The 24,772-nt window shown below is 41.0% G+C and overlaps 1 protein-coding gene across 1 annotated transcript in view; it reads right to left on the reverse strand.

Annotated features, from left to right (window-relative positions):
* tle2b (TLE family member 2, transcriptional corepressor b) overlaps nucleotides 1-24,772 on the reverse strand; it is a 73,352-nt gene that overhangs the window by 12,460 nt on the left and 36,120 nt on the right. Inside the window, exons 5-10 of the mRNA XM_069695099.1 lie at nucleotides 11,774-11,836; nucleotides 9,955-10,029; nucleotides 7,610-7,787; nucleotides 6,311-6,327; nucleotides 4,093-4,233; nucleotides 2,610-2,663 (exon numbers count right to left, since the gene is read on the reverse strand). Coding sequence (XP_069551200.1) covers nucleotides 2,610-2,663; nucleotides 4,093-4,233; nucleotides 6,311-6,327; nucleotides 7,610-7,787; nucleotides 9,955-10,029; nucleotides 11,774-11,836 — 528 coding nt within the window. The remainder of the gene's footprint in view (nucleotides 1-2,609; nucleotides 2,664-4,092; nucleotides 4,234-6,310; nucleotides 6,328-7,609; nucleotides 7,788-9,954; nucleotides 10,030-11,773; nucleotides 11,837-24,772) is intronic.

Below are 24,772 nucleotides of genomic sequence, written 5' to 3' on the forward strand. Positions count from 1 at the left end.
CAGGAGATAATGTTGCTGTTACAGATGCTTTCATCACTGGAGCCAGTGTTGAGCCAGCGCTGCCTCCCCCGGAACAGAGTGCTGGAGTAAGCACTTCTCTCTGGGTCACAGTGATCAGCACAGATTTTTTTGTGCTTATACAGGCACACACGCACACGCACACACACACACACACACACACACACCCGCTCCAACAGCCCCCCAAAGACATTTACATGGTGTGTACATATTCATCTGCAAAGAGAAAGACAAACACACACACACAAGCTTACATGTATGTTCAAACATACATTCTCTCAATAGCGCACGCACGCACAAATACACACACACACAAACTCACAGCATTCACCAGAGAACTTCCCTCCCTTTTTCTTTCTATTACCCACATTTGTCACTTTTTTTTTCTCTCTCTCTGCTTTTGTACCAGTTTCCAAATCACACAAGAGACCGGTTCCGCTTTTGTGTGCAATATCAAAATACAGAGGGCTTAGATGAAACATATTTTGGTACACTGCGTGAAGTATTTAAAGAACTAAAATATTCCAGGGGCATAAACGGCTTTGCATATATTAAATGAACCAAACTGCGGTTATCTAATGAGAGGAGGGAGGAGAAAAGGAGGAGGTGGAGCAGGGTGAGAGGAGTGGAAAAGAAGGAGTGAATGAAAAGGAGACAGAGGAGAGATGGAAGAACAGAAGCTTTAAGAGTCTGGAAGGAGGACAAGAATATACACAGAGGAGGTAGATGAGAAGATATATATATATGTGTGTGTACGGACATGGCTCACAAGAAGAGAACACAAACAGTGGCAGCTGATAATGAGCTTACATAGGAGCTCTTCCTAGTTACAAGGAAACTGCAGCAGAAAGCTGAACCAGCGACATACCTGCTGACTCATTTCACAGATACACACACGCACACACACACTGAGGTTACTATAGATGGAAAAAAAAAAATCAAATCCAATTTTTGTGTGTAAGAAAATAGGGTTGTTTTTGATAATCAATTTGTTTAAAGTCATTTTTCAAGCAAAATGCAAATAAACCCCAACTTCTAGCAATGTAAACATTTATTGCTTTGCTTTTCCTGCCATGGTATAAATATACGTGTGTGACTTTTTTCTACAACACAGTTAAAAGTCTATAATTAACTGACTTAAAGTTGAACTGTCTTGCATACACAGACACTTGCACACTCAATAGCTGTGTAAAGTTGAACTATGGAAAGCCAGCCAGACAGGGCATCCAAAAACATCTATAGTAATTCCCGTGAGTAACACTGGTCGTCCCAATGTTGGATTCATGCTTTATTCATGTGTAGGTTGCAGTGTCAGAGAGCTTCTGTCAGATACAGGCTGCTTGTAACCCAAAATCAAAGATACTTTCTGTAACGGAGATGTTCAGCTTTTCTACAAGGATGTAGCTGTGAGGAGATGTGTGGGAGAGAGGCTGAAGTGCTCTGTACATGTATATCTGATGCTTTCCCTAATGGAGATGGAAAATTGTGAGCAAATATTTCTAGTGAAGGTTTTAGAGGTCAGAAGAAACTATTAAGAATTTTGTGTGGGGTGAATGTATTTCTCTGACATGTATAACCTTTTCAAGTGAGCTTAATAAACCTTGAGCAATGATTTGTCAGAAAGTAGCCTCTGTGGGTCACCTTTTCTTTTTCCCACTTTGTTCACCAATTAAGGGCAATTATCACAAAATTAGGCTGAATTTACAAATTTAAAAAAAAAAACTGATTTTAATGTCATGTAGATTTATAGATATTAAATAATTAAGAATCATTAAATGAGTCTGTCTTTGAAAGTATTTCAGGTGGACAACACGTACTCATGTGCCACACTAATTTTCTACCAGCTCTGCTTGCTTGGAATTTAAAAGAGGGTTTCTCTTTTAACCCTTGTGTTGTCCTTGGGTCAAAATGACCCGCAGCTGTGTTCAACCAAGTTCTATTTTATTTCTATATTTTCATATTTTTTGGGATCATTGGTGACAAGGATGCTGTGAGGGTTTCTTTAAACCAAAAAAAATCCCCAAAAATGTAAAAATATAGAAATAAAATAGAACTTGGTTGAACACAGCTGCGGGTCATTTTGACCCAAGGACAACACAAGGGTTAAGTAGTTGAGAAAAATACAATTCACTTTATAGATGTTATTTGAATACTTTTTATAAAAAAAAATTCAACAACACCTCAACAGGGTTGCTAAAAGGTTAGCATACACAGAAATACAAATTACAAAAATTAAAGTTAGAGGGGAGTTTTGTGTAAACACAACATTGAAATATTATTCCCTTTCAGTTGAACTGGTTAACTTGTTAGTGAACAGCTGCCTGTTTGGACATTTAGCTGGTACAAAGAAACATTGGCAAATACAAGTCCAAAACTTTCCATTTAGCTATGGCTTTGATCTCCACCAGCTCCTGGCAGAAATATCAGATGCTACCAAATACTCCACGACATTCACAAGCCAGTCGGCAACTTTATTATATTATAGGGTGGACAAGTGTCCAGATATGCCAAGGACAAACAAAGATTTCTGAAATTATAAAGAATGATTAGCCTCATTAAGTACGAGGATGTAAAAAATCCTTAAAACTCACCTCATTGGAGACGTCCACTACAAGATTGTCTTCACTCTTGTCTCCGTCACTGTCCTGAGGAGCAAAGATGAAACAAGAAAGGTAAAATAAGATTTCACAATATACATTAAAAAAAAAAATTCGATATCATCCACAAATACATACAGTATACAGTACATGTACATAGAGAGCATTAATAATAAAGACGCGTACAGCTGCGCACACAGATCGATATATCAATATCACCAGCTGTTCTTTGCTTCCTTCCACCGTCTGTCCACCATGTAACATTTAACAGAGATACTGACATATTCTCACCAAACATCACCCCTCTACAAACACAATTTCGATCTGTCTATCATAAACACACACACACACACACACTTGCTCTTTCTCCATCCACGGCACATTTCTGCTCTTCGCCTAGCCATATCTCTATCTCTCTCTTTTTCTCCTGTTTTCTGGGGTGAGAACGATGGCACTTAGTCACCATGGCAACAGCGCTTTGATGTGATCATGGTCTGATATTCTTATTGACATCAGTGTGGAGTGACATCAGTACCTAATTATGCAGAGCCAAAAACAGGACAATGTCTGCAACCTATTCCTAAAACAAAAATACAAAAAACAGCCAGTGAGAGAGACGGAAAGAGAAAAACAGAGGGAAGACCGGAAAGAGAGAAAAGTAAAAGAAGAAAGAGGCAGAAAATGTAGAATGAAAGATGGAATAAAAATTAAAAGAAAACGGGAGAAGACGGAGTGAGAGGGAAAAGCAGTGAAATTGAGAGCCAGTGATAAAGAGACAGAGAGAGATATGGAAGAGCAAAAGACAAACAGAGAGACATGGGAGGTGTAATACGACAGACAGAAAGAGAGGAAAAACATTCAGAAAGTGGAAACTATCTGTGCTTGTTCTTGCTCTGAACTAACGTGAAGATTTGGACTGTTGTTGTTGATGCCAAACTGATTTAGCTGCAGGCCAGGCCGTCTTGCACAGAGAGACACCCAGTGTCAATCAATCCTCCAGACTGCAAACACAGCCATCTAATTCATTACAGCTATCTGCCTTGGCTGTCTCTCTTCTGGCATTACATCCCCTCTGGCTGCTTGCTCTTCCCCACTGGACCTATCCAAACAAAACACGGCTCTAATTGGCCACGGGCCCCCAACCCCCGTGTGGCCTATAATGTCATAGGCAATGTCGTATGTACACACAGTCGCACACACAACCGTACAGACACACACTTCCAGACGTCTTTAGTGTATATATACACTTTAGTGATTTTGACATAGCTTATATAGCTTATATATAAGCTTTATTAAAAACTATTATGTCAAAATCATTGCTTACTGATAGCATGTGATGTAAAGGATTTACGGTGTTTATTTACATTTATTTTTCCTGTTGAAACCTCTGTCTGCTGCTGCAATTAAGTTTCCTCAGAGGCATCATTTAAGGCTCTGCATTTCATAAGGACAAACACACAAAGACACAGACACGCACATAGGAGTGTGGTGGGAGGGACTCTTTGTCATCACAGCGCCTCCTCTTGGCCTCAGCTCCTCCCTGCGAGGAGGAGTAACCTCCTGACGGGCCCTGGCGTTCTTCGTTGGGCTGGCTGTCTGTCGATGACACTGACTTACTCTGGAAAAAGACAAGACACAAAGAGAAGTATGAACACACGCACACAAAGACAGGTGATAGGTAAAGACCTCAAGATTCATATTAGATACATAAACAAATCACCATTTTTGGATTTTTTTTTTTTTTTACAAACCTAAAGTACTAACACACACACACCTCTACTAATATACAGGTCATGATGTGGAGAATCACTTAGAAACACACACACACACACACAGAACAGCAGACCTAAGCACAGGTTAAGCCGTAGTCATAGTAGCACACAGGACAGCCTATAAAGCTAATTAGTGCTCTCCCCTCGACACCAGTCCACATGTAAAATATGACTCTCATTATTGGGCAATGAAGCTGTGCAGGCGTTTTTACAATGCAGCCTGTCCTGGTGCTCAGCACTCAGAAAATCCGATCAAAGCATTGTGTTGTTTTTTGCATTGGGGGCAAGGGCCAGAGGTTCGGTGTGGGCCACTTATCATTCTCTGTCCCTCTGTGGGGAGGACGAGAACAGTGAGGGTTTAACACACCAGTGAGTCACACAGGAAGGAGCCCACGGGAACGACAGGAAGGAGCACAACAGACGGGAGAAGAAACCACACAATGGACCTCAGTGCAGCTCAACAAACTTCCCTCTTCTTTCTTTTTCTACTCCGTCTTCTCTACACTTCCTTTTGCTGTCCCTTCTTTACCCTCCATTTCAAATTCCAACATGTTTTGACAGTGTGAGGCTCTCTGATAAATGCCAATTGATATGTGTCTCTGCCCCCCACACCTCCTCCTCCCCCTCCCAACCCCCACTTACTTCCTAAATGCTGTGATGCTTCAACACAAACCTTAACTCATGAGAGAAATATTTTCCTGGTGCCTAACAATCAGCATTGTGTTTAGCAATTAAATTATGTTAAGGGTTTCATTGCGGATAGAAAGCGAGGGAGGGAAAGTAAAGTCAGCAGGGCTCTTAAAATCATTTTCATTTCGCAATAAAAGCCAGAACAAAGACTTGCTGGTTTTCTTCTCTCTTTTCTTTCTCCAATTTTCTACCTCCACCCACCCATAGACACACAAAAGTGTGTTCCTGCCTCTCATCTAAAAAGTCACACAGGTCGGTGTGACTGAGAAAGACAACTGAAGGGAAACTGTAATGCTATCAATCACTGCCTCTGCTTCATCCTATTTCCTTGTTTACTAAACCTATTGATGCTCAGAATGAGTTTTTGTAAGAAATATTTTACAAATGTTTACTGTGAAAGTACACTTTAGATGTCAGGATACATTTTTCGTTCTTTGATGTGTCAGCACCGAAACAAAATGAAGCTAAACATGATATAACCTGCGAGCTCTGTCAATCGTGGGCTGTTCAGACTTTTCATCCATTCAAAGTGAACAGCATTTTAGTTTTCTGGTACGCGGATTCCACTTCACCACAGCAATGGCAGCTGCGCAACTGCAGGTTTAATATTAACTAAAGACACTGTTCTGCTGAGAAACATCTAATCAAATAAATCTCCGTGGTGTGATCTGTTAAGAAATATTTGACCTCATATTTAGGAACTTCAGCTCCAATTTTTCTTATTTTGTGACAAATTTACATTTCTTATTTGGGATACATGTTTCTACAGACACTGGAGTGTTTTGGACAGCATTTGCCATTAACTAGGTTTTTTTTTTAATTCTTTCACTTGTTCTGTAAATCTTCCAGATTACCAGAACATTTGTGGTGCTGATAAACAAACAACCGCTTGTTCATCCATTAACTCAGTTTGTAGGTTCTTCCAGATAACAGCCAAACGCGGTGAGCTCAGATGTAAGTGTGATGGAGAAAACCTTGAGAGGCTCAAGGTTGACGGTGATGAGCAGCTATTGTGCTGGTGTCGAGCTGTGCTGCTCCTGGCTGAGGTCCAGCAATCCACAGCCTCTTTTTTTTTTTTTTTTTTTTTTTTTTTTTAGAGGCCACTTTACAGTGCGTCTCCATTTCCCTCCGTTTATCACTGTCACGCACACAAGCACGCACACACACAGTGAAATGCGGGTGTACAAAATACTTATATCACGCACACACACACACACACACAGAGCTACTCACCCTGCTGGGGGCTCCCTCTGGGTTGAGGCAGAGAAAAAAGGAAGGAAAGAGAACAGAGTAGAGAAAAGGAGAGATTGATAGAGATGAGAAAAGAGAGAAAGTTTGACGTCAGTCCTGATAATAATAATAACAACAACAGTCCCCAGTCACCCAAGGTTAGGCTGAACTATGACTACGACTGCTCCTCTCTAAAAAGATACAGACCCACTATTGTGCCTGATTCTAGTCTCCTCTCCCCTCTCTATCGCTCTGTTCTCCAACCAGACAAAGCTCGCTGTCTTCCCCTGCTGCCTCTTTCAACACTCACTATCTTTTTCACTCATTCTCCCTCTCATATGTAAGAACAGAAACACACACAGCTGCAGACATGCATAAGCTCTTACCCAGATACTTAACACGACAATATGAACACATTGATCTCTCCATTTCTCTCCCTTTCGACTCGCACTGATTTCTCCTTTATTTTTTCTTTCTTTCTATCTCTCAATTTATTCATGAGAAAGTCTCTCTTGGCTCGATGCCTGAAACACAGCACAAAGATAAGATATTCTATCGGGGTGAATGGAAGTTCATCGGGAGAAAGCATTTCTTCTGCATTTACACAAGCGCCTTGAATACATCTGTCCATATTATGACAGCAATCTAAACAAGGAAGTTCAAACTCAGTCCAAAAGGTGAGTTGCTGTACAAATTACAAAAAAGCTGCCTGCCACAAATGATGTATAGCATTGCTTTGCATTTTATCTGGACGTAAACATAAAAGTTATCTACTTTTTATGCTGCAGCTGTCACAGTTTCTCTCCACAGATACTTTGTCTGCTCTAATATTAAATACATTTAATTGAAATCAACACAAAAAAGCACAAATGTAACATATTTTAAAAGGTCATTCCTGCATGTTTGATTCCTGAGAGCTGCATTCTGGAAACTTTCCCAGAGCCTTTTACTCTCCTGCGCTTGTTCTGAACCTGCTAAACATCTTCTCAAAATGTTCAATAGCATCATCGATTTTTAACGATCAAACATTTTGTGTACAATGAACTGAAACAAAAGTATGCACACAGATTTTCACTGTAGAACAAATTCAATACACTTCAGGGCTGCAGGAACGTCTGCAATAATCAACAAAGTTTGAGCTTAAAATACTGGCATTTTATTTTTATTGGCTAAGACTTAAAGGGTAGAGAGGAGCTTTACTCCAGTGGCTCATCCACAACCGGCTCTTGAGGACTGCTATGCCAGCACACTTAATCCTGTTTTTAAAGACAAAATTGAGGATTAAAGGTTACAGATCTCTACCTCTGAGATGTTCAGGGTCGAGGTGGTTTCGCTCATCTTTGGAGGAGAGGTGGGCCGAGATCCCCAAGGCTCCGGTCAGTGCCAGAAGCCCTGAACCCCCCGCACCAAGAGACAGGCCTGATGGGTGTGGCGTCAGGGGGATGCCAGGGGCGTGATGAGACAGGTGCTGGAGCTGCTGCTGCTGTGGCCACAGGGAAAGAAGGGAGCGGGGAGGGAGGGAATCAGAGGAGGGATGGTGACATACAAGGGAGTGGTTGGTTAGAAAAGACCGGGTAGAGAAGGAAGGGAAGGAAAATAAGCAGGAGAAAGTGGAGGACAATAAATGAGAAGGGAGAAGTCAGAGGAAGGGAGTGTTTATGGTTGGAAGAGGGGAGTGACAGAAATATGAGAACGGGAGAAGGTGAATAAAATGAAATCCATATGGAGAGCTCGTCAGTAAGAGAGGAAATTAAGATGAAGGTAGATAGGATGTGAAAGAGATTAGCGGATTAAGAGGTGAGAGAGATGGACACCAAGAATGAGTAAGAGGAAAGGAAAGAAGGGGAGAAGGAAATTGAAAGCTCACGATAAACAGGGAAAGTAAAGGCAGCAGCGATGGAAACCAAGAAGTGAAAGATGATGAAAAGGGTGAGATATATTGAGGCAATGGGATTCATTATGAAGGAAAAGATGGGAGAAAGAAGAGGTAGAAAAGGGCAGAGGGAAAATGTAGAGAGGAGAAAAGAGAGGGTAGGAAAGTCAGAGAGCAAATGATGAAGACAGAAGGAAATCAAGGTGGAAGCAGTGAAAAGTGAGGAAGAATTAGATGAAGAGGGGAAAGGCAATAGGGAGAGAGTAAATGAGTGCAGAAAAAAAAAGGGAAGGAAAGTGTTCAGCAGAGAGAGGGAAAGATAAGACATTAAAAAAAATAGTGGAAGAGGAGAAATGAGGACACAGCCAAAGTAAGACAAGGAGAATGATAAAAGATTATGGGGAAGGACGGGACAATCCAGAAAATAAATGAACACAAAGAAAAAGAGGCAGCAGAAGAGGAAGAGGAGAAAGATGGGGATAGAGAGAGCGAAGAGCAAAGGAGCAGCTACAGATAAAGAAAGGCTATTATCCTGAGGGGGAGCATTATGATGACACACACACACACACACCTTCGAGACAGTCGTGTTTGTAGTGCTTGGAGGAACAAAGGGCTTTAAGTAGACAGTAATGTGATCAGTGCATTGACAAGCTGTGGAAAGCCCCGTCTACTACAGCACTCAGGAGCATCAGTGTGTCTGTGGGAGAATACACAGACTGCATGTGTGACAACATGTGTGTGATATGTTGGTGAAGTCAGGTGATAAAGTGCATGTTGAATGAGACGTCAGGTGTGTTTTATCAGTGTGTAAAATGTTGGTACACTGTGCGTTTAATTAGGGTGTGTTAGTCCGTGTGTTGGTTTCCTTTTAATTCAAATATGAGCCGCATGCTGTTCAGAGGGAGCTGATGAATTGAAGTGTTTAGTACAGAAACCTTGAAACTGAGCTGTAATTAATGCAGCGTACTGCTGATGTACAGTGAGTATACATTGATGTGATCAGTGCTGTGATGAGATTTAATGTCATTATATATTCTGATTCTGATACCAATCACTGATTTCTTTGTCTTATTTTAACATTTTAAGAAAAGCTACTATGTTTACAGGCTGCCTTTTTTTTTAAATTTTTTATCCAAGTTGGACCAACAACTCCAAAATGTTAATGGTTTTCTTTATACCACGAGTTAGTCATTACAGCTACAAGCAGCCAAAGGGGCTTCCTGGAAGACTTCATGATTCATTGAATATTATATAGAGTTATATCCTCCAAAACTGGAAACACAGCCCAGTGAAAACAGGACATAAAAAAAGCATTTTTAAAAAAAAATTTTTGCTGCTGCTGCAATAATATATTCATTAGCCTTTACACAACAAGAACATCCCCCCACATGGTGAGATGCTGCTTAACATCTTATGTGAGCATAAGATACTTAAAACACAGATACCTTCACAAATAACCCTTCAAAGATCAATTTCAGTTAAAAAAAAAAAAAAAAACCTGTCCAAGCTGTCCATTAGCTGTGTTAATGACGAGCATGCTGTCAAAGGTCACCAGCATTAATGTGTAAAATAATCCTCTGCACAATCAACATCAACAGTTGGAGTATGTATAAGTCACAAACAGTCTTGTTTACGTTCATTTTATTTGGTTATGATCCATTTTTTAGAACTACACATTTATATATAAATAAATGGAATTCTATTCTTTACACCCTTAGTTGACGTGTTCCTGTGTAGGTGTGTGTGTTTGTGCTGATGAATGGGGGTGACTCACCCCGATAATGGCGTTGAGCTCAGCCATGGTGACCTGCTTGGCCCTCTCCACGGCTTGGACCACCTGTTGCTGGTGCTACACATTCACACACAAGATACATATAAAAACACACACGAACACATTCAACACCACAGAGAGAAAGTAAAAGAAAAACAGGTTGCATTGTGTTATTATCAAAGCTGTATGTTACTGTGTGTGGTGTAAACATACTATACAGAACAGTATATTGCATGTCAGTAAACAGGAGGAACCATTACATGAACAAAACTTGAGAGAAGGTGTTTTCCAACCAAACTTGGTACAGGTAGAGTAAATATAAATGTCTGGATTGGCCAACCACGCATTCACACAACCCAAACACTGACAAAGTCACACAAACATCCTGCAGCCAGACACGTACACACATATGTGCGCAGTCCCACGGGTCTACGCACACGTACTCAACACCACACTACCTAAAATCTCGACTGTTTACACAAAATCCCAATGTAATCAGTCACACAAACGCAAATACACGTGTGCGACGGTGCTCGCACACATACACACACACAGAGGCGCACAGTGTCAATATTGATTGAACCGACAGAGCTGTGACCTTGCTGTCTCTAGGTGGCACGCTCATCAGTGCACGCTCACACTTGCGTCTGCAGGCTGGTATCTACACAATCCAGTCGGGTAAAACCCATGCACAGTAAACTCACACACTTAAAACACACTTACACAGTGGAATAAAGCTAATGTAAGGGTTCACGCTCTTTTAGCCAGTTCGCTATTTTGCCCCAAGTCAGAGCAAGAACACATCATCGTATTCAACAACAATAATTCTGCTCCTTTTATTTATTTAGGGTACACTAAGAAGATATAAATTAAAATATAGCTTTAACGAGCGAAAAATGGAAGCAAAACACACACAGAACGAGTGGTAATGTTGCTGAACGATATAAGGGCACTTGTAGGGGATGTCTGTATTTAATTGATCGAAATGTTTTGAAAACAATATAATTTATATCTCTTAAAGTCACAGAGCTTTTCTTGTGAAAAGTTGGCTCTAAGGACAACTGTGTGAATTTGTCTATTACCAGAAACTTTTGCCCATGAATTGATCATTTAGAATAAAACCAATAAGACCACAAAAGTAGCATATGGAGGTAAAAACATGTTCACAAAATAAGATAACATTTTTAGTGACACAAAGAGCAGCTGACCATAAGCTGACAATGGAAGTCCTTTCAAATCAGAAAACTTGCTGTGATCATAAACCAGTAATGTAAATTATAACACTGGTAAATTAGGATGAAAATGTCAGAAATATATACACAGTTCGAGGCCATGACACAATAGGTGATGAGAGTTTTGTTTGGTGAGCTGATTGATGTGAGCCCTGACTTTTATGATGTGCCAAAACTTTGCCATCAAAACAGTGTTTTTTTTCTTCAGGACATTTTCACCAATGTGCAATATCTAACTGAATGCACACATTTGGTTTCATTTATCAATTCATAATTAGAAAATAGTTTTGTTTACCGAATATACAATCTAGATGTGTTGATTGATTTGTCCTTTCCTGGGGTCATAAACACAGAGGTTGCAATAAACGGGATCAACCCTTCTGAGGTGACTGACAAGAGAATGCTGAAAGTAAATAAGCTCTGCAATTATCAATATGCATACTCGTGGAATATTTCACACACGTGCTCTGCTACACACATGTATATATATATTCAAAATTTTTTGATTGACAGGCCTGGGGTGTCTTCCGTTTGTGTGTGTGCATATTTTGCGTATATGTGAAAGTGTGTCTGGCAGCAGTGACACTTACCTCTTGAGAGAGAAAAGGGATGATCTGAGCACAGATGGCACTGAGACGCTTGACAATCTCCGCCTGTGATGAAAAGAGGGAATGAGAGAGAGACAGAAGGAGAGAGAAGGGGATATACTGAATAATCATGTTGCATATTGTAAGATCATAAAGAACACAATGAACACAGAGTGTATGATACACCTTTACAGCACATTAAGCCCTCCTTGCATTTGAACATCTTCCTAATGAGCGAGGAGTTCTGACAGTGAGAACAGTGAGTTCTGACGACTCCATGAGACCGAGGGAGGAAAAATGTGGAGGTGAACGGCAGAGGTGGAAGGGTGGAGGCAGCATTAGAGCTCCAGTCATCATCTAGTCTTTTAGTATCTTCGTACTCTCATTTAGCTCAGCCTCACACACTCGTACCCATTTCAGCCTTCCTCTGTCTCTCTCACTCTTACTCTCAAACACGCAGAAACATATGAGCGAACAAGCACACATTCACAAAGAGCAAAAACAACCTCGGAGAATTTCTCTCTGAAACTATCCCTCTGTCACAGCCACGCATTTTCTGTGTCACCACATTTGTCCATTTACCTAAAACTCTGTAAATTAAACCAAAAAAAAAAACTTTTTCTTTGTCTGGAAATAGTGAATACCATCTCTCTCTTTGATTCTTCACTCACACACATTGCAAAAGCACCCATCTTCAGAGTGACAACACAATACCAGCGCACACACACACAAACACATAAAAACAAAAGCACACACTCTGGCCGTGTCTCTCCTGCGCACATACAAACACACTGAACCTCTGCGGTGTGTCTAATTCTATCTGTCTGAGTGCCCTCAGCCTCATTTTGTTCTCTTCTTCACTCAGCCGTTCTCTCTTTTTCTACAACAGCTCTCACACTGAGCCATTATTACCCTATTCATCCTCTTCCTCCCATTGCTCTTCCTGCTCTCTCTCTCATCTCATCTCCCCTCCCTTGCTTTGTCTGGTTTTCTTCCATCTTTCTATTTTTCTATATTTCCTTTCTCTCATTATAATTTATCCTCCCTCCTTTCCCTCAACTTCCCTTTTTCTGCCTCTATAACATCAGTCGCTCTCATGTATTTTTTTCTTTGCTACTTTCCTGTCACACTTTCCCACAGACGGTCGTCACATTTTTTTCAGTTTTCCCTCCTTCTACCTTCCTTTCCTCGCTTTCTCTCTGTATCACCCCATCCTCACTAACACATGTTCCTGGCACTTGAAGATATTGGTGAGGAAGAGAGGAAGACAGCAAACAAGGAAACGGCAGGCAGCGCAGTGACTGACAGGGCTGCATGCACCATCATACAAAGGCTCAAACACACACACAAAATCAGCCAGCCTGTCAGTTACAGCCACTCTCATCATGAATTCATAAACAAGCTATCACCAGACACACACAGCTCTGTCCCAAGGACAGGCACAGCCTCATCACATCATGCGCGTGTCAATGTATGCACATGTGTGTAGGTGATTGCGCCTAAGCTCCTCTGTGGATTTGTGTATTCAGGCACCAAGTTTGTCTGTATGTGTTGGGAAAAATCAATTGGATATATATTATTGTGACTGTTTCCAATGTGAAACTGTTACTACATTAAACCCAGGGCAATCACCTTCCTGTGTTCAAGTGGTATGTTTTTTTTCTGAGTCTGCTTGACTGTACTTTATCCTGCTTTGCTCCATTGTGTTCCACTAGATTGCAGCTGGAAATAAAACAAATCCCTCCCATGATGGCAGCCTACATAGTCATTCTTGACACTGATAATGAGGCCAACAGAACCTAACAATGGTGCACGAGCTGGCCATGTTAGCTTTGTTAACAGGTTAAATGTCTCCTTTAACAAATATATCTGAAGTTCAAGTGTTAGGATTGGGAAAGGTTCTCTTATCTGCCAAACAAATGTCACAATCTGGAAAATTTTATCTGCAAATTACTCAACCCTGATAGAGGTTTTACACTGTCTTACTGTACAAAAAAACCCAACAACTTCACAACAAAAGGTAACCAACTGCTGACTGTTGATTTGTGACAAACTGTTAAACTCTTTAAATACAGGGTATACTTTCATTCACTTAAATCCTTCAGTCAGTCTGAATTAATTCTCCTCCTCCAGTTATATTCTCTGCAAATACACCAGATTGCCTCCTACCAAACAACAGGTTGTGCTCAGCCCACAGATCAATTCAGATGACCCTGCTCAGATTTGGCCTGCAAAAAGCCAGTCTGACAGGACTGATGCTGGACCGTATGTCTGAACCGAATAGACTCTGGCAGAAGTGACCCGAACATGGCTGCTCTACCGAGCTGCTTTCATTTACTGTTTCTAAGGGGAGTCAATACCTCTGATCGAAAGCTATACAAATAAACTTAACTGGATATAACAGAAGATGAAAGAGTAGAGCAGAAATAAACGGCACGAAAAATGACATTTTGGTGGAAAACTTGAATGATTTAAAAAAAAATACATTCTGCGTTACAAAGGAGAAAAGATCCGCTTTGACAACTAAATGTTATCCAGGAACTAAATAAATTTACTCAAACAAGCACTGAAATGATGGGTTAATTAACTAATGGATTTCCAAGTGACCAGTTCTAAATCTGATATTGATTAACTAATTGATTATTGATTTCAGCCACATACAGTATTACAATCAGGTATTTACCTGCGTAATAAACTAATATTAGATATGCTAAGATTAACATCCACTTCAGTGTTTCATTTGGGAGAAACGTTTTGGGTTTTGACAACCTATTATACTATAGGAAGGTACCATGCCACAGTCTGAACGTGTTATGAGCGAAAGACACCAATCAACCAATGGGTTTTACAACTGAATAAAAGTGAACTGGGCTGAAGCGGTCCAAGCCAGGTGTCAGAAACAACACACCACGGTCTCATTCCACAGCCTGGCCAAAGCACAGCCACCAGGGAGTACTGGCAAAGACTGGCCGGATGGAGGGATGAATGGATGGGCAGATACAAAGGGAGAAAGAGGGGGCTGGTCAATAAACACCTGAGGGCAGTTACTCTGCCAACTGGCATGGAAACAGATAGAGACACAGAGTGAGGCTTTGCATGAAACAGAGATAAAATATAGGTGAGGGAGAAAAAAGTACATAACAACTTTTCAATTAGAAGAGCAAAAAATGCCCCAAAATATTCTTCATAACAAAAAAATAGATGGAGGGAGGGAAATTGGGGGATGAGAAAGCAATGAAGACAGGGAAGAAGAAGTGAATCACAGGACAAGGACAGTCTGTTCCAGAGGCTGTGGTGAATATCAGCCTGTCAGAGCCTGAGGGACACACGCACGCACGCACACAGGTGCATGCACACAAACACACACATTAGAGGGAGTGTACATATCACATACACAAACACACACACACACACACACAGTGGTGGCAATATGCTCAGACTTGCCATCTCGTCAGATCATTGACAGGATGATAATTACAACCAGCAAGGCATTTATATGATCACTGTGCCTTGTTGCTGCATAATAATCCAACCTGCGATGTGTAAAAGATAACAGACAGTATGACACTATTATACGTTTCAAAATATTAAATACCTATACCAATGCAGACAGCCGCTTTCTGCACTGATTTGATATCTCGTGGTCAAGTCGACTAAAGTCCACCTGCAAACCACAAGAGATGGATATAATAATATAATACTCCAACTCTCCAGAGACTACTTGAAAAACCAGAAGACTGCCAACGACACACTCCACTGATTTATTTCAAATGTTCACGAGGAGCGACAGACTGAATGACAGCCAGTAAGAAGAGATCTCTGCAGTTTAGCAGAAGAAGAGAGTTGAATAAATGAGTTCAACTTTGAGAAAACAGAGCAGTGAAGTTGAAGCCTATCAAAAGGGGTGTATTCACCTCGTGTTTTTCCTCTTGTATAAGAATTCTTTTGACTTCAGCTCTTTTGTCTGTAAAAATGTTCAGAAAAGTTGTGTAGCTGTAGCTATAAAAACATTTCCCTGTAGAGTACCATGTGCTCCAGTCTACTGTATTATACAGTGAAAGTGTACAAATAAGAATAAAGCACAGAGGACAATAACTGGGACAGTATGGACCCTTTGAGTGGTTTTAATACGAGTACATTTCAAACATAGATACGATCAAAAAATTTAATTTTGCATTTATTAACCATTAACCAAGCCACTACAACTGACTATAATTTGTGTATCTTTGTGATGAATTTCCACAAACTGATGCAGATATGCAACAAAAACCACACTGCACACAGTAATGAGAATAGATCCAGTATATGTTTGTGTGTGAATGGGGCTTATGAGTGAGTGTGCCGTTTGTGTTCCCAAACACGCGATTACGGATGGAAAAACACTGGTTATATCACGGCAAAGCACAAGAGCTGTATCTGAATTGTAAGGAACGACACAAAGTAAACAGCTTAAATACAAGTAGCTGCTGCAGATGGGAACGTGTGCTAAAAGAAAAGACAACATTTTCTAGACCAGAAGTGAGATTTTTTTTTTAGATTCTACAGTATTTTTGTAGTAAGTGGCCAGCAGTAGATGATGTGACGCCATGAAGGAAAACATACTTCGAATTCAAACATACAGTGAAGGTCATTGGTGTCACAGCAATAAATTCTTCCTATTGCCCGATTTTTTGCACCTGCATTCACCTGTCTGTCAGGAGGAAGGTGAAAAAGAGGCAACGGGGCAGTTCCCACACCGACATTCGACTCAGTGGACCAGAATGCAGAGACAAAAGTTTTGCTTTGCGTAAGAGGTGTAATTCTCAGTGTTTGACTGGAAAAAAAAAACTAATTCTCCTGCACTTACTTTGCAATTGCTATCACTATTGCTGCTGCTCTCTCCACCCACATGTTTAACCCACAGCTCAAATGCAACACATTGCTGCCTGTTCTGCAAAGGCTGTCAAAAGGCATTCTGGGAAATGTAGAAAATTACTAACTAAAGTAGAAACATTCGAGACAGGTGGGTAGATGAGGCAGTGGGCATTCTAAAAAAGAAAATGATAACCTTCACAAAATAAGTCATCACAGACTGATTGTTGCCTTTAAATAGTGAGGCAGAATCTGACAAAGAATCTGACAAAGCTTGTCCCATAGGGACGAGGTGTTATTGGAGCAGGATCGTTTTCTTCCAATGACAAGGCGTCCTGTGTTGTGTAACTGCAGCATATTGGCAAGCTGGTAAGAGGTAAAACGTGATATATGGAGGCTCATATGTAATACCTTTCTAATGAAGACCAGACAAACTCAAATGGAGGGATGAATCGACAGAAAACAAACTCAAGTTTCTTCCTCGCACACTTTTCACTCTTGACATTAGAGCAAACTTGAACTGGAACAACGGGGAAGCCACTTCCCTGTGAAAGATCAGCATTGTGTTTGGTCTCCCAGCATGACGCCGAGCAACAGTGACCGCGTTCATCTTGCCAATAAAGCTCGGTGAATTTGAATGTGATGAGCGTGGGTTGAGATTGGCACGGGAGGAGGAAGATGGTGCCCAGTGTGCTCTGGCACTGCCAGCTGTGCCAGCCTCCGAGTCCCACTATGGCTGAGCACGCCAGCTTCGTGTGTGTGTGTGTGTGTGTGTGTGTGTGTGTGTGTGTGTGTGTGTGTGTGTGTGTGTGTGTGTGTGTGTGTGTGTGTGTGTGTGTGTGTGTGTGTGTGTGTGTGTGTGTGTGTGTGTGTGTGTGTGTGTGTGTGTGTGTGTGTGTGTGTGTGTGTGTGAGTGATACCCCTCTACTCACACTAATTGCTCTCAACAAAAATCTCTGCCATCTCTCCAAGCTCCTGTTCTGTTCCTATTCCTCACACGTCTTCTCTGCTTGGAACTGGAATAGTTGGTGGTTCGAATCTTTGGATGCAGGTTGGCTAAAAGAAGCAACCATTGGGCAAAGCATTCAACCTCCAAATGCAGAGGAGATCAGGCAACCTTAAAGCGAACGCAATCCACAGAGGGAATTCATACATGATGTTAACAAAAAACACAACGCATACCAAGTCAACTTTCCCTTGATTGGAAAAAAAAAAAAAGGTTTTACAAAATGGTTTTGTGGTGACAAGAAGAGTGCTGAGGCTCTGCCCCTTGCACTTTGTATGACTGGTGGCTCACAGTGTTGGGAATCCAAAACTAAAGCAGCAATAGGCAAGTTAACACACTCCAAAACTCTCCACCTCTCTCTGCGCTCCACTCAGCCTCTCGTAACCAACATTTTTTTTTATCACTAAACAAAGGGACGGTGCTCACAGACCCATTATTATAAAAATTTGAATTTTGAATTGTCAAAATTAATCAATAATTTTGCCTATTGGAGCTTTAAAACTTATTTTACTGTTGTTCTTTTCTCAAGTTGTCAAAGCTACAAATAAATGCCTCAAAATGTGAAATATCTGTGCGAAGATTTGTACAATCTTGGAAGTGAGTATGTTATAATGCTTCAAAATCGACATCAACTAACCCGTTGCAATAGCAGTCGCAGCTGTGTCCGAAGTCGCTTCAACACTCAAATAGAGCAAAAACAACTGGTCGATTTATTAATTATTTGATTAACAGCAATAATTAGGGAAAATAATAACTGATTACCTGTTGAATATTTTTTAATTTCTGCTTCTCAATTGTGAGTATTTTCTCATTTTCGTTATGTGATATGAAACTGTATATTGTGGAGTATGCATTAGCATCATTTTGCATCTTCGCAGACAGCTGTGGTGTTTAGTTACTTTAACAATTACATCTAAAAAGCTTTTTCTTTTTAGGAAAAGAAGTGAACATGCTATGAAGTGATTTTTGACAGCCTTACTACTGTACATCCTATAGGAACTGGTATTTTGTGCATACAGCTGCACAATACCCTCACTTATTTTAAAGAGTCGGTGGGTGTGTACATATCTCACACACACACAACACAGAGTTTATCTCTGTCCCCTGCCCTCTAATTGAGGCTGCTCTCACCTCTGTGAACTGCTTAAGGTAAATATTTGGAGCCGTGACGCACTAATCACCCACTGATTGGGGTTGCAGACACAGAGCAGTTCAATGAGAACAACCATTCCTGCTTCCTCTCTTTCAGCACCCCCACCTCCTGCCTTTTTCCCTCTTTTTCTCCATGCAATCAGCCTTCTTCTTTCTTTATTCTGCTGCTTCATTTTTCCACTCCTACAGTGTCTCCCTCTTTCTTTCTCTGTGTCCTCTAGATCTATTTTCCCTCAGTGCACTTGGCCTTGCACTTTTGCTCTCTCTCTGCCCTCTTTCTCATTCTCTCTCATTTCTCTCTCCATCTCTCTGCCCTGCTTCCCCAGCTACCCTCCCTCTCTTTTCTTGCTCAGTCTTGTTTTTTCCTCTCTAGGCTCTCTCTCTCTCTCTCCTCTGGGCAGAGTGCCAGCTCCTCTTCCCTGGCGCTGAGCCAACTCCTCTCCTCCCCTTCGCCGCCTCCTCCTCGCCTCCCTCCCTTCCTCTATCCCCCTTGCCTCTGATTGATGGCCCCTCTATTCTGGAAGGAGAGGAAGGGAAACAGAGAAAGAGAGAGAGTGGAAAGGAGAGCAGCAAAGCACACACCAGCAGCAACATACACACACACACACACACACACATTCATAAAAACACTAAAAGGCACACACACACACACCCTCACAACTTCGCACACGTATACAGCCACACACAGAAAACCAATCCAAACAAAGCAGAATAGAGCACACATACACAGCTGTGTGCAGAGCAAGCAACCTCCCAGCATGAGCCCAACAAGCGCGCGCACGCACGCGCGCGCGCACACACACACACACACACACACACACACACACACACACACACAGATTCAACCTTCAGTGCAGAACCAATACAAGATAGGCAGCGGACCAGGCAGCAGAAACATTTAGAATGAAAAATACAGACAGACAGCTCACTTCAACTCTCTCCCTCTCACACACACACACACACAGGTCCAACATGGATAGAAACATGGACTCGCACAAACACACATATATGGATGTAAGAACAAAGATGCGTGGTGCCAACACATGCTTCTGTAATTTACACATGCTGAACACCAACGCCCACGCGCACACACACACACACTCAGGGATGGAAATACAATGAGATACGGAATCTGTGCCTCACTGTTGGGACTGCAGTTTGATAGTTTTCTAGATCTCTCTCTCTCTTGCTGACTATTATACACTCAGCCATTAGTCATATTCACACTGTGCCAGCTCACCAGCTTGCATTAACAGACTGCATACGGCTTCAAACTCATGTCGTCCGCAATGCAATCAGACACAAAGTAGCCAGGGTAGCAAAGCTGGCTGCACAGCATGAATGCATTAAAACATTCAAAGCTGAGCACTGACACACACACACGAACATGAATGAATGTTGTTGTTGTTATGATACATCTCATTGTTGTTTGTGTCTGAGAGAATCTTCAACGTGCACACTATGGTGCAGGACAACACAGTCACTCATATCTGCTTTACTGCCACAGGCAGTGCTTGAATTGGGCCAACACAGTCTGCCTGCTGTAACATCTCATTTTTGTCCACATCAGTAATCACGCGGACCTGCCTCCACTGGGATGCGGTGCCACGCAGTTAAACGTATTAGTATCGGACGTAAAATTTGACCAACCGGAAACTTTCTTGGAGAAAATAGATTCAAAAACCCCCCCAAAAAAGCTTCCACCTCGGATGAAACTCCATAAACTAAAGAGAGGTCCTCACTGAAATCAGCTGTCGCTGCAGCTTTCTCCTGTTGCTAAGTTCAGCTGCTTGCTTACTGCAGCACAAATCACACCACGGGTCCAGGTGGTATTATCTAGGATAACACTGAGCACCCCTGCTGCACGGTCACACTCTGTACGTATATCAAGATGACATTTCATTTGCCTTCACTGGTGAGTAACACACCCCATACATAACGGGCTTACCTATAGTGACAGACGTCATTATTGTAATCGCTCCTGAGGCACTTTTTCATCATCTTTAACCTAACAAAACCTAAGACTCTACAGCCATGCTTAGCAGCATTGTAATTCAGTACGTCGTCAACACTATGCTTTATGCTGAAAGTTAACATCCGCATGCTGACATGTTAATGTTTGGAAATGATCTTAGATTAAATGAGATTTTATACTTTAGCTGTATAAAAACTACATTTTAAACTGATGGGATTAACTCTACAGGTAAGTATCTGACAAAACACGGGTGCTAGACAAAAAGATAAAGAATCATCCTGCAAGATACCTAATTCCATCAAATTACGTCTAATTATTGTTGAGATATTTTATCCATATTCACAAATGTGATGACTGGCAGATGGACAGTGCTGTTAGCATGGCTAAAAAACATTTTTCCTGTAGATATAAACATCCAACTATAAATGAAATTTACTATCTAATCATTTCAAAATTGAACACAGTCCTGTTATCTTCAGGAGTGTCCTTTCAGACAGCAATAGATTTTGTACTGGAGACCTATTTGTTCCAATTAAAACATCAGCCACAGATCATGGTAGCACCTGCAGTAACTTTCACATACATGTACACATGTCTCTCTCTCTCTCACACACTCACTCTCTCTCACACACACACACACTACAGTCTCTGAAGCTACTCCAATCTCCTCTGAGTGACAAAGCTATTACGCTAAAAGGCTAGCTCCCAGGGAATTTAATCAGTCGTTTCTCTCTCTCATCTCATCTTCCTCTCTTTTTTCCACTGTTATTCTTTCGCTTATATTCTATATCATTTCTAAAGGGTTATATCACACACCCTCTCTCTTCATGCCTCATTATTCACAAATGAGCTCTGTTACACATGTATACAAAGGCATACACACTCGGTTTGAAGAGGGAGTGAAAGAAGGAAAGAGAGGGAGAGACATCAAAGACAGACACACACACTACAACATGTGAAAAGAGGGAGTGCATACACCACTGATCGGAGAGAGTGCAAACACACCATAAACACACAGGCACAAAGTCATTTGACCTCCCCAAAGCCTGTTCTAGATGACCCACATATGCAGTCTCATTTTAAACCATCCCTTTAAATAAAACAAGTTTCAAAAAAATATATCAAACCACAACCCTGGGATTTCGGACTGACTGGGTGGTGGGACTGAAAGAGAGTAAAATACGAGGCATAGGAGATGGAAAGAGTGAGACTGAGGAAGAAAAGGGGGGAAAGGCAGAGAAGCCAATCCTATTATGAACCAAGGCGGTGAGTTGAAAATGAAGGCATCTCTTGCTCGCACTCTCTCCTTTTCTCATTCTCTTTCACTCTCTCCCCAATGAGATGAGGATTCAGGTCACAACTTCAGCCAAATATACCAATGCATGCGCACTCATACACTGCACACATGTGTACAAACACATGCATAAAAAGACCAGACAGCTCGGGCTAATTAGGCGGGAGGATAAGCGCATGCACACACAAACACACTTTTTTTTTTTTTTTTTTTTACACAACACAAGCAGATAAACAGTCTCTCATGTGATCTCCCTCTCCTGCTCTCTTAATCTTCCTCAGTCCCTGTTTTATTCATTTTCTCAGTTTTTTTTCTATTCACTTTCCTGTCTTTTTTCCCCCTCAGCTTTTTCCCTTTTCTTTCCTGCTTAATCAAAAATCCAAAGTTGTTTATTCATTGGCTCCTTAGAAATAACAAAAAGTGTTTGCTTTAGAACATGAACTATCACATAAAAGAGAGTTAAAAAAAAAAAAAAAAAAGACTGGGCCACTCACTGATTTTCGGTCACACAAAAGGCACTCTCTCACACACACACACACAAACACACATACTCCCACACCCTCCGCCTCACGTGTGGTGGTGAAATGAAAGGAGGGAGCAGGAAGGAAGGACAGCCAGCTGCTTCATCTGTCCTCAGGAGTCCACAGGGGAAACAGCCTGGCTGCCGAACATCCTGACTATCAAACACAGACTCCTATAATATCCTGCCTGCTCTGTGAACAGTCTCTTTATCTCGCATTCTGATACAGTATGTAAAGGCTCTATACAAAGACTGCTTATAACATCCTGTGTGAATCTGGCATTCTTTCCTGTAGTTCTCTTTATTGTGCAGTAAATATTGTCGAAGCTTTACTGAAATGTTACAGCTTCACTGTATACTTCACAGACTTGTAAATATTTGAGCGTCATCCTTAAGTTCAGAACCAAAAGAGAAACTCTGTCTTCTGCGAGAACCCAGGCTACCAAGCATTCTGCTATTTAATGTAATAATTTAACCAGTATGCTGGGTTTTATGTTTGGCTTGACCAATTCTCTGCTGCTAATTTCCAGGCTTTTATCTCATGCTGTCATTATCCTAAATGGCTTTAAATTAGTAACCTGATAGGGGTCCACTATCCAGCTCAAGGGCACCCTGACACCTTTCACTAATGTGATGCTCTCTCTCTCTCACCACTTGGCCACCTTTCTGCCTGTACAAATTTTAATGGAGGATATTTAAAAACATACCTGACATTGAAGGAATTTCATCTCTGGGCCATTTACACTGTGCATGTATTATTCCCATTTCGTCCGGATACTTGCTGACTAAGTTTTATTCATGATCAGAATGTGTGACATAACTGTCAAACTGCACAGTGTTTCATTCAAGGTTAAAAAAAAAAAAAAGTGTAGAAAAACAAAAGTGGGACTTTGCATTGCTCAAAAAAAAGAATGCAAAGTATAAGACACTTAGCGGAAGAGTAACTTCAGTGTAAAAGACATAATGGGACACCAAAATTAGGGCATTACCACACTAAAATTATAATTTAACACCAGCTGAATCTGAATGAGATCGTCTGACTCACTGAGTCTCACTTAAACTGATTTTTTTTTTTATAGGATTTGCACGTTTCTCTAAATGTAAGACAACCATCATGCTGTAAAGGCTGAACATGACGCTCATCGATAAGACAGTTTGTCATTCGTTTTAACAAAGAGCAGTGAGAAGTATTTAGTGTCTGTCTTTTTTGTTTTTTGTTTCTTTCCTCATCAATACTTTTTAACAGATCAGTCTTTTGTCATATGTGTGTGTGAGAGAGAACTTCTGTATCCGGTATTCTGATTATGATCAAAATAAAGCATTATGTATGTACGTATTTCTTTGAACATCTCTATGCTAACATTTGCAGATATCTGTGTGAACATGTGATATGTGTACAGTACAAGTAGAGTACTTTTTTTTTTAATACATTTTCAAACTGGATATTAGGTTATTGTGTCCACTGTGTGTTGTGCAGTATTTTTGAGTTACTTAAGTACTTACATTAAAAAAAAAACATGCACTCTATTCTCATCTTAAAGTACTCTGTTTTCTTTGCAAATTCACATGCACTAACAACCAAGAAGGCTATCACCTTATAGCATGAACTATTATGGAAATTCAGCTATGACCCAGCTTTTAACTACACAGTCCCCTCCAGGTTCCTGCTGTTTAATCCCTGATTAACTACCCTTGTTGCCCAGTAGCCTTGTTTCCTACCATCATGTTCTGTCAGGCTACTAAAATGCAAACACATTCACTTTGTTTCGACCCCACGGTTTCCCAACATCAAGAATTTCACCAGCCAACCTAAAATTGACATCACAGCTCAATCTTTAACCCTCTATAAAAGCAGCACATCATGGATTTCAAGCAGTCAACCATGCAGGTTCGACACAGAAAGGCTGCTACTTGCCTCCCTGGGATATTGATTTCTAAATAAATCAGACAGACATTTATACACACCTAAAAGCGGTAATCATTGTACATGCATAATCATAATGAATTAAGATGACCAAGTCATCCAAATTGGTGTCAAAAGACAGGATTTTCCTGTTTCCAGTGATATGATTGTGAAATGAAAGTAGAGGAGGAGTGCAGCGGCATGATGCAATATATACTGTGTGTGTTTCATGCTTTGCCGTTTCCTTTCCAGGTACATTTAAGAGTGTAATGTGTGCTGTTTATTTCTTACGATGCACGTA

This window comes from Brachyistius frenatus, unplaced genomic scaffold (assembly GCF_029030835.1).
Source record: "Brachyistius frenatus isolate BFR_SWC_R1_liver_20210118 unplaced genomic scaffold, ASM2903083v1 Contig_18, whole genome shotgun sequence".
NCBI classification, from domain to species: Eukaryota; Metazoa; Chordata; class Actinopteri; family Embiotocidae; genus Brachyistius; species Brachyistius frenatus.